This window comes from Prionailurus bengalensis, chromosome D2 (assembly GCF_016509475.1).
Source record: "Prionailurus bengalensis isolate Pbe53 chromosome D2, Fcat_Pben_1.1_paternal_pri, whole genome shotgun sequence".
Taxonomy (NCBI): Eukaryota; Metazoa; Chordata; class Mammalia; order Carnivora; family Felidae; genus Prionailurus; species Prionailurus bengalensis.
Window position 1 is genome coordinate 17,573,618 of NC_057351.1, and position 9,749 is coordinate 17,583,366.

The window sequence follows — 9,749 nt, forward strand, 5'->3', positions numbered from 1 at the left end:
CACCCAGACCCATGATGGGGAGGAGGATGAGGTGTTTAACCCCACCTAGGGAGGGAGCTGCACTTGGAATGGTCTGCAACATTCTATGTAAACGAGAAGGTGCTGAGATGCGGGAAGTTTCCCAACTCACTCTCCCTACAAGGCAGGGCTCCACCAGGAAGAATGGACAAGACAATGGAGAAGCCATGTTATCTTTCTCCCACTGATGGCAGCATGCACCCTCTCCCTCCACCGAGTGGGGGCAAACACAGACATGTGCCAGAGTCACTCTGATAATCAAGCCCCCGAACCTGCGTGGGGCAATGAGGCTGTGAGAGAAAAATCGCTGTGGGAAGGCAAGGAAGCCGACTTCGTTCTGGGTCGTGTGGCAGCTGACACAGAATCGCTCTGTCCGCCATCCCTGCAGGCTGTGGTAAAACGAATTGAGAGACCCATGTCAGAAAGAGCAGCCTAAGTGTCCGTCTCCAGGTGAACGGATACGCAAAATGTGGTAAATCCATACAATGCAATATTATTCAGCCGGACAGAGGAAGGAGCATGGCTAACGTGTCTCACGGTTCATGCTGGTTCTCGGCTGGGACCTCAGCCAGGGCGAGCCTGAAACCCTGCATGGGCCCACCAATGTGGTGTTTCCTACTGTCTGCCCTCCCAAAGGACAAGTGTCCAATGTCAGAGCACGGGGGACAGGAGTGGTCTGAGTTAGCTCTTATACTAAGAGTAGCTTCGGAAACTTCTGAAGACCCATCTCGTCATCCCGGTAAGACTCCCTGCCATGTGGCCATAAAGAAACACCTATGGGGGCGCTTGGGTGGCTCAGTCGGTTAAGCGTCCGACTTCAGCTCAGGTCATGATCTCGCGGTCTGCGAGTTCGAGCCCCGCGTCGGGCTCTGGGCTGATGGCCCAGAGCCTGGAGCCTGCTTCCGATTCTGTGTCTCCCTCTCTCTCTGCCCCTCCCCCGTTCATGCTGTGTCTCTCTCTGTCTCAAAAATAAATAAAACGTTAAAAAAAAAATTAAAAAAAAAAAAAAGAAACACCTATGACATTTATCCCGTGACCCACGTATTACTTTCTAGAATGCTGAACGTTAAGCAAAGCTAGTGAGTGGTCGACTTATTTGCGAGCTTGGGTTGATGCTTCTTGCCTTTAAAAGCCAACTACTGTAATGGCTCCCGTAGATGGGTACAGCCTTTTACAAGTTTCAAAGCCCTTTGAGTTCTTCCCCTATCATTTTATTATTTTAGCTTCTGAAAATAATGCGTATCCGTCACCATTCTTTTTTTTTTAATTTTTTTTAATGTTTATTTTTGAGACAGAGAGAGACAGAGCATGAACGGGGGAGGGGCAGAGAGAGAGGGAGACACAGGATCGGAAGCAGGCTCCGGGCTCTGAGCCGTCAGCCCAGAGCCCGACGCGGGGCTCGAACTCACAGACCGCGCGATCGTGACCTGAGCCGAAGTCGGACGCTCAACCGACTGAGCCACCCAGGCGCCCCATCGTTCTAACTAGTTTGGGCAGCAAAGGACTTTATTAAAACATTATCAGGGGCCTCGAAGAGCCTGCAGGGGGCCAAGGCCAAGTTTTGGGGCTGTACCACCCCAGGACTGCCCAGGGGAGATACCGCAGTGACACCCCAACAGTGCACCCTGGATGGAGCCACGACGACAGCGGCTCAGAAAACTCCGGTCCTTTGCCTCCACCCTTAGAAGCAGATCCCATTGGTGCTTCTTGCTCTCCCACCAAAGCCTCATGTGGGTAAGTCTGATCGGCGGAGCTCAGGTCGCTAAGCTTGCATCGGGGACAAGGTAGAGTGAGAAAGTGCTTTTCTGGCTTCTCTTCTGGGGACAAAAGGTACCGTGGGAAAATTCCTCAGATGTAGGAAGAGTGTCCAAGGGATGCTGGCGGTCACAGATGATGACAAACACGATGAAGTGTCGCCAGACCAGCAGAGGCGGGGTTTTAAGGCCTTGAAATGGTCATTGTTGCGTTCTTGATGATTACAGACAATCATTTACTGTGGATTCACAAGAGAGCTGACAAAAGAGCACCAGTTTAGATTTCTCTAGCCAATAACGTCCGTGTACTGACCCTGTGAGAGTTCTTTGAAAGACCTGGCCCGCTTTGGTTGCCACAGTCTCCCGGTTGATTCTTTCAAACCCCGTTTGAAGCAGAGCTCAAAGCTCTGTACTCACTGGGTGGCTGCATAATTGTTTTAATTCATTTATTAAACACAATTCTCTCTCCTCGCTTCTGCCTTGCTCCTTTGATACATGCTCTGCAGCCGGGTCCCTAATGGATATGATTAGTGCTTCCCACCGTGCGCGGCGTGGGTGGGATGGGGTGTTACATCACTAAGCTGGGGACACGTCTCCATTTTATGTGGCAGGGACTCAGGCTGTTTCTTCTGACACGCGGGCGAAGTCCGCGAGAGAATTCTTTAATAGTTTCATGCGAGCTCATTCTGCTCGTCACACGCCAAAGGGGAGCTGGAGACCAGGGAGGAAGATAGAGGGCACAGAACAGGTGAGGCACCTTGTGTCAAACGACTGTCCCCTCACCGCCCCCACCACCAGGTAGTACCAACGGGACCAGGGAAGGTACCAACGAATCATCCTTCTGGGTTCTAACCCAGACAATAGATACAGCTGAATGCAATCAAATGTGATAGGCGTTTAGGGCGAGATGGGTCAACACAGCTCAGGCTTAAGACTGAAACAGGACTCCTCGCTTCCTGCACCCTGGATTGAGAAGTGACTCCCAGGGAGTAGTCTACCCAGCCCAATGCACCTTTGCTTGCCCCAATGATATGAAGATTTTTGTCCTGCATTTTCTTTTGGAGGTCTTCTGGTTTCAGCCTTTATGTTTAAGTCCATGATTCGTTTCTAGTTAATTTTTGGATATGGTGTGAGGTTAATGGCGATGATTTGTCTTCCCATGCATCCAGTCAATGAGAGAAATGCTTTCCAGCCAGTCCCCGAGAAGAGCAAGTCTGGATCTTTCCCAGTGCATTCCTGGCAGTGGTCCAACATAGCTTCTCTTCTGAGCAGGCCAGTGGTAACCGATCGAGTAACTGGAAGAAAATCCTCAAATTTAATAATATCCCCTACTGGGTTTCTAATCAGTTTCAATGGTGGTTCATGCGTTTTATCCATTTCCCCTTTTCAAACTGATTCCCGTAGACCACATCAATTCACCTGTTTAAATCAAGCCTGAGAAAATTATAAGGCAACAAGTTAAAGTACACACAAGAGTCATATTGGGGCGCCTGGGTGGCTCAGTGGGTTAAGCGTCTGACTTCGGCTCAGGTCATGATCTCACGGTTCATGGGTTCGAGCCCCACATCTGGCTCTGTGTTGACAGCTCAGAGCCTGGAGCCTGCTTCAGATTCCGTGTCTCCTTCTCTCTCTGCCCCTCCCCTACTCGCACTCTGTCTCTGTCTCTCAAAAATAAATAAACATTCAAAAAAATCAAAAAGAGGGGCACCTGGGTGGCTCAGTCGGTTGAGCGTCCGACTTCGGCTCAGGTCATGATCTCACAGCTCGTGAGTTCGAGCCCCGCATCGGGCTCTGTGCTGACCGCTCAGCGCCTGGAGCCTGTTTCAGATTCTGTGTCTCCCTCTCTCTCTGTCCCAACCCACTTGCATTCTGTCTCTGTCTCTCTCTCTCAAAAAAAAATAAATAAATAAATAAACACTAAAAAAATTTTTTTTAAAAATCAAAAAGTTTCATTAAGTACTGAACTTTTATTCTTAACCCCATGGCTGGACAAAAGCTCTATTTTTTTTTTTTTTTTTTTTTTTAGCAGAAATAGAGCAGGCACTGGTGACTTGGTTGGTTGAGCCTCTGACTCTTGATTCTGGCTCAGGTCATGATCCCAGGGTCGTGGGATCGAGCCCCATATTGGGCTCCCCACTGAGCGTGGAGCCTGCTTAAGATCCCCTCTCTCTTTCTCCCTCTGCCCCTCTCTCCATTCATGGTCTCTCTCTCTCTCTCTCTCTCCAAAACAATAAATGAAAAAAAGAAAAAGAAATAGAGCAGGCACCCTTTTCCCATCCTATGCAATGGTGTGCGTAGAAGCCATGTCCAAATAAATCCTAGAACCTAGATGTCATAGAGAAGAGAACAGCCATCAGTTTGATGAACCGCTGGAAATGGCGATCTTCGCAGCTTTGACTTATAACACTTGACTGGTACATTCTTGGATAGCAGTTCATTATTGGTGTGTATAAGATTACTTAGAGGGTTTCCCCTGAGGAGCAGAAGTGTGTTGTAGCTGTTTTAGGAAGAGTCTAGAAATTCCGCTCTTAAAAACACCAGGCCTCTAGCCTTCCTTTCGGCCGGGACTGCCATCTTCCAGTAATTCGCCAAAATGACCCACACAAAGGGAAAGAGGAGAGGTACTCGCTGTATGTCCTCTCGGCCTTTCAGAAAACACGGAGTTGTTCCTTTGGCAACGTACATGCGAATCTACAAGAAAGGTGATATTGCGGACATCCAGGGAATGGGCACTGCTCACAAAGGAACGCCCCACAAATGTTCCCATGGCAAAACTGGAAGAGTCTCCGACGTTACCCAGCATGCTGTTGGCATTGCCGTAAAGAAACAAGTTGAGGGCAAGAGTCTTGCCAAGAGAATTAATGCGCGTGCTGAGCCCGTCAAGCACGCAAAGAGCCGAGACAGCTTCCTGAAGCGCGTGAAGGAAAGCGATCAGAGAAAGAAGGAAGCCAAGGAGAAAGATACTCGGGTGCAACTGAAGCGCCAGCCGGCCCCACCCAGCAAAGCACACTTCGTGAGAACCGACGGAGAGGAGCCTGAGCTGCTGGAACCCATGCCCTATGACTTCACGGCATGAGAAATGTAAAATAAATAAATAAAAGACCTCAAGACCATAAGAAACAAACAAGAAAACCGACCCGGCATAGGAGTATCGAGGAGAGGCTGTGATGCTTTTGAGTGCTCAGGGAGAGCTCCCGGAGGATTCGGTGCCTGATGCGATCATTGAGCCCCGAAGAGGGCATGACAGAAGGGATGGCTCGGGGATCAAGGGCACAGAAGGAGAGCGGCGTGCCTGCGGCGGGTGGCGATTAGACTGGCGGGTGGGGCACGGAGAGACTGTGGTCCCGGCAAGCAGCCCGGAGACAGGCAGCGCCCCTAAATCCTGAAGGTACACACACCCTATTTCCCTGGCTAGGATATCACGATGATGAGATGCGTATTTTGTACGGTACCGAATGGGAATTTTGCCTGTCAAACCGTGACATAGCTTTCATGGTAAGACGTGTCCCAATTTCAAAGACGTTAAAAGGTGTGGTAAAAGCGTGGTCGGTCAGTGTGGTAGCCAGCCTCTGGGGTGACCGCAAAGATTTCCACGTCCTGGTATCAGCACCCTGGGCTGTACCCTCCCCCATTCGGCGGGGCGGACCAGACTTTCTTATGCCGAAGGCAGCTGCAACGATTTGGGGGCATGAGAGCTAGGTGATAATAACAAGGTTTGGGAAGACGGAAACCGATCAGGGCTTGCGATAGGAATTTGAGCTGGAGAGGTTATGAACGCCGTGGCTTATTTCCAGCAGGAGGACGTCAGTTTCGACTTAGCAGAATCCTCATTTTCTTGTCCTTCAGGCCACCTGCCGGGCTCAGCATGGAGGCGAGCCCGGCTTCTCCATTCCCAGTGCCTTGCTATCACCTCACTCCAGTTAGAAGTTTCTCTTCCCGTTGCCACGCCCTCCCTCATAACAGTCCTTCCATGGGACCATTCCAGCAGCTGAAGTCCGTCTGGGGCAAGTATGCTGAGAGCCCAGGGCCAAAGCGGGACCAGGCTCTGGGAGAGGATACGGTGCGTGCTAAGTCCCTGCAGAGGGAGGACAGGGCAGGAGGAGGTCCTGAAGGAGGAGTCAAACAGCTGACTCTAGATGAAAGTCTACAAGAACAAAAGCTCCCTACAAATAAATTGCACATAATCTGATTCGGCTCATACTTTCGCTAATAAGGCACGGAGCCTCGGCTTAAACACGCGATCCGTGGAAGGGTCTCGACTTCTGGTCCCCAGTCCCCCAGGCCAGCCTAGTAGCACCTGCAGACCACCTCTGCCTCCATAAGAAGAAAACTCAGTGTCCACCCGCACTGAAGTCCAACATCCATGGAGGGGGGAGACAGCACCTGGTTCCTTAGAAAGCAGACTCCCACTGGGGTGTTTTGCTCACTTTTTTGTTGAGTTAAAATAGGAGAACTCAGCATGAGAACTTGGAGGAGAACTCCCGCATTCACCTGGACAAAAATCGTTTTTATACGTGGGCGAAGGAGAAAAGGATTCAAGTCTGGTTTACTTTCTGTGACTATACTCAGGGGGAAGTTAGCAGGTGAACTCTACGTATTTTTATAAGTCCGATTTAAGAGAGTCAGAAGATGAATGTTATCGGTTCGAGACTATTTGTGTAATTAGCGAGCGCTGGTACAGATTCCTTCACCTTGCCTTAGGAACTGTCACAATCCTAAACAAGGGGAAGAAATCCACTCGCTTGCATTTTGTAATCAATTTCCTTCTATGCACGCCTTTTCTCCCTTCCTTAGGAAGTCACACGGGTGACTGTGGTACGTCCCACCACCTAGGAAGAAAGCAAAACTCACTTTGTGTGTTAGTCACACAACCTGATTGAAAGACCTGTTTACAAAATTAATAGCAGAGTTTTATTTAGCAACCTGCACATTTTATTAAGCGTCATTTTCTTCGCTGTACGTTTCACACAGACCAGCTCTGCGGGGTTCCCTCTCTGGCAATATGGCAATCTAATTGCCCAAATCACCCTTCTGGCTAAAAATAACTATAAAAGGGTTGAAAATCAAAGTCTTCCTCAAAGTGCTGATGAGCTGGCAAGACATCAAGACTTGGACAGTGTTGCATCCACACGACTCCTGCCACAGAATGCTACGGCACCAGTGACAGTCACAACAAAGTTTATTACAATGAGAGGCAAGGCCGACCGATCGGGACCAACACTCTTGATAAGAGTGCGGCCTCGAACAGCCGGGGTGCAGAGTTTTTATGGCCGATCACATCCTTTTATCATCACTTGGGAACAGAACAGAGAAACAGTTCCCAGACAAGTTAGAAACAGTTGCCGGATGAGGTGATTATTGTAGACTTTCTGCCGCTAAGTTGCAACCAGTGGATCTCCTTGACCCTGCCTCTGATGCTCTTTTCTTTGAGCTTTTGTTTCCTTCATTGGTGAAGCCCGATTTACAAGAGTAAGACGCATAATTTACAAGAGGAAAGCAAGGAAGACCCCTTCCCACAAAGCTGGGACCCCAGAGAACCACACCTTCCGTGTAAGCTTGACCTGGAAATATACCCAGCTCTCCCTGCCACCACACCGCAGCTCCACAGGGAAAATCACCCAGTTCCTTGGTGCGCAGCAGCAGACAGGGAGACCACACCCGCAGGAAGTTGTATCGACAGACCAGACCTTGCACACATTTGCAGCAGCGTCACACGGCCCAGGGGGAAACAACCCTGGAGGTAAAATGCACGCTAAGAGTCTCCTGGGCATCTGACAAAGCATGTGAAAATCTGCTTGAATTCCAGAAGAATTAGGAGCTCTTAACTCTCAAAGAACTTCCTATTTCCAAGGAAAACAAGCAGCTCACAGAAAAATATCATAGATGTTCAAGGAAACACGGTAGCATGAGCGAGAGCCATCAGAAGCAAACAGTAGAAACGGACCTGCAAAGATCTCAGATCCTGGAATTACCAGCCGCAGAATTAAAATGACCATGTTTCCGATGTTAAAAAATAAACAGGGGCGCCTGGGTGGCTCAGTCGGTTAAGCGTCCGACTTCGGCTCAGGTCGCGATCTCGAGGTCCGTGAGTTCAAGCCCCGCGTCAGGCTCTGTGCTGCCAGCTCAGAGCCCGGAGCCTGCTTCGGATTCTGTGTCTCCCTCTCTCTCTCTGCCCCTCCCCCACTCATGCTCTGTCTCTCAAAATAAATAAAAAATCATTAAACAATTTTTAGAAAATAAAATAAACTTTAACAGTTTGAAAAAGAACGAAGTTGCATGTCTAGAAAGAAACGTAGTAATCGCAGTAAAGAGTTGAACGCACAAATTTAACCCCACATTAGACATGACTGAAGAGAGAATTGGTGAAGAGGAAAGCAGATCTTAAGGAGTTACTAAATGTCCCACAGAAAGAGGAAGAAATGGGGCATTTGAAAGCAAAGTTATGAAGCCGTAACGTGACGGGGGTGTAACAAAAACATGAGAAGGGAAGGAAAGAGATAAGACAGAAGAGATGAAGCAAAGGCAATATTTAGTGGGATAATGACTAAAATTTTTCGAGAACTTTCAAGAGACACAAATCCACAGACAGAGGTCCGACAAATGCCTAACATAATGGAACTACAGAAAAACAATGACGGGAAGGAGGTCTTAAAAGGGATCGGAGGGTACCTTCAAAGGAGCAACCATCAGATCAGCTGAATCTCGAAGGCAACCGTAGAAGCCGGACAAAACGAAATGTTTTCAATGTGCTGACAGAAAATCACTACATGTGCACAGCCACAGAGACACACCTCCCGCCAAAATGTATTTCGAAGATGAAGGCTAAGTAAAGACATTTTTAGGCTAATAAAAAATGAGCTTGCCACCAGCAGACCCTGGAGAATTTAGGGAAATTTTAAAGCGTGTTCTCTAAGTAGGAGGAAGGTGATACTAGATGCAGGGAATAAAGGGCAAAGAGACTGATAATTATAGGGACACCTGGGTGGCTCAGTTGGTTGAGCATCTGACTCTTGATTTCAGCTCAGGTCACGATCTCATAGCTCTTGAGATCAAGCCCTGAATATGGCTCGGTGCTAACAGCAGGGAGCCTGCTTGGGATTCTCTCTCTCTCCCTCTCTGCCCCTCCCCCACTCGTGCTCCCATGTTCTCTCTCTCAAAAATAAACAAATAAACAAAAAAGAGAAAATGATAATTATATGGGTAAATTTTTTTTTTAATTTTTTATGTTTATTTATTTGAAAGAGAGAGAGAACAGGGAAGGGGCAGAGCGAGAGGGAGACACAGAATCCGAAGTAGGCTCCAGGCTCTGAGCTGTCAGCACGGAGCCCGATGTGGGGCTCGAACTCACGAAGTGCGAGATCATGACCTGAGCCGAAGTCAGACACTTAACCGACTGAGCCACCTGGGCACCCCTATGGATAAATATTTGTAAGGGGTGCTTAACAGTGATGTTTTGCGGGTCTAAATATGATGTAAAATTAAAATACATAAAAACAATAGCATGAAATTCAGTGTGTGACAAATGGAGTTTAAGTATTCTGAAATCCTTGAAATGACTGGAAGGAGATAAAAATATTTATTAACTCTAGGCTTTGATATATTAAATAAGCATTAAGGAAACAGCAGAAGAATAAAACGAATGTATTATTTCTTTTTTTTTTTTAATTTTTTTTTTCAACGTTTATTTATTTTTGGGACAGAGAGAGACAGAGCATGAACGGGGGAGGGGCAGAGAGAGAGGGAGACACAGAATCGGAAACAGGCTCCAGGCTCTGAGCCATCAGCCCAGAGCCTGACGCGGGGCTCGAACTCACGGACTGCGAGATCGTGACCTGGCTGAAGTCGGACGCTTAACCGACTGCGCCACCCAGGTGCCCCTGAATGTATTATTTATACAGTCAAAGGAAAACTTAGAGGAAAAATCATATTAGAAAAAAAAAGGGAGGGTTCCCGGCTGGCTCAGTCAGTAAAGCATAT

The 9,749-nt window shown here is 48.2% G+C and overlaps 1 protein-coding gene across 1 annotated transcript; it reads left to right on the plus strand.

Moving 5' to 3' along the window:
* The first annotated feature begins 4,345 nt into the window (after positions 1-4,345).
* LOC122493509 (60S ribosomal protein L21-like) lies at positions 4,346-4,848 on the plus strand. The gene has a single exon (XM_043598164.1). It carries the CDS (start codon positions 4,366-4,368, stop codon positions 4,846-4,848), a length of 483 nt encoding a protein of 160 aa, XP_043454099.1. The 5' UTR covers positions 4,346-4,365.
* The last annotated feature ends 4,901 nt before the right edge of the window (positions 4,849-9,749 follow it).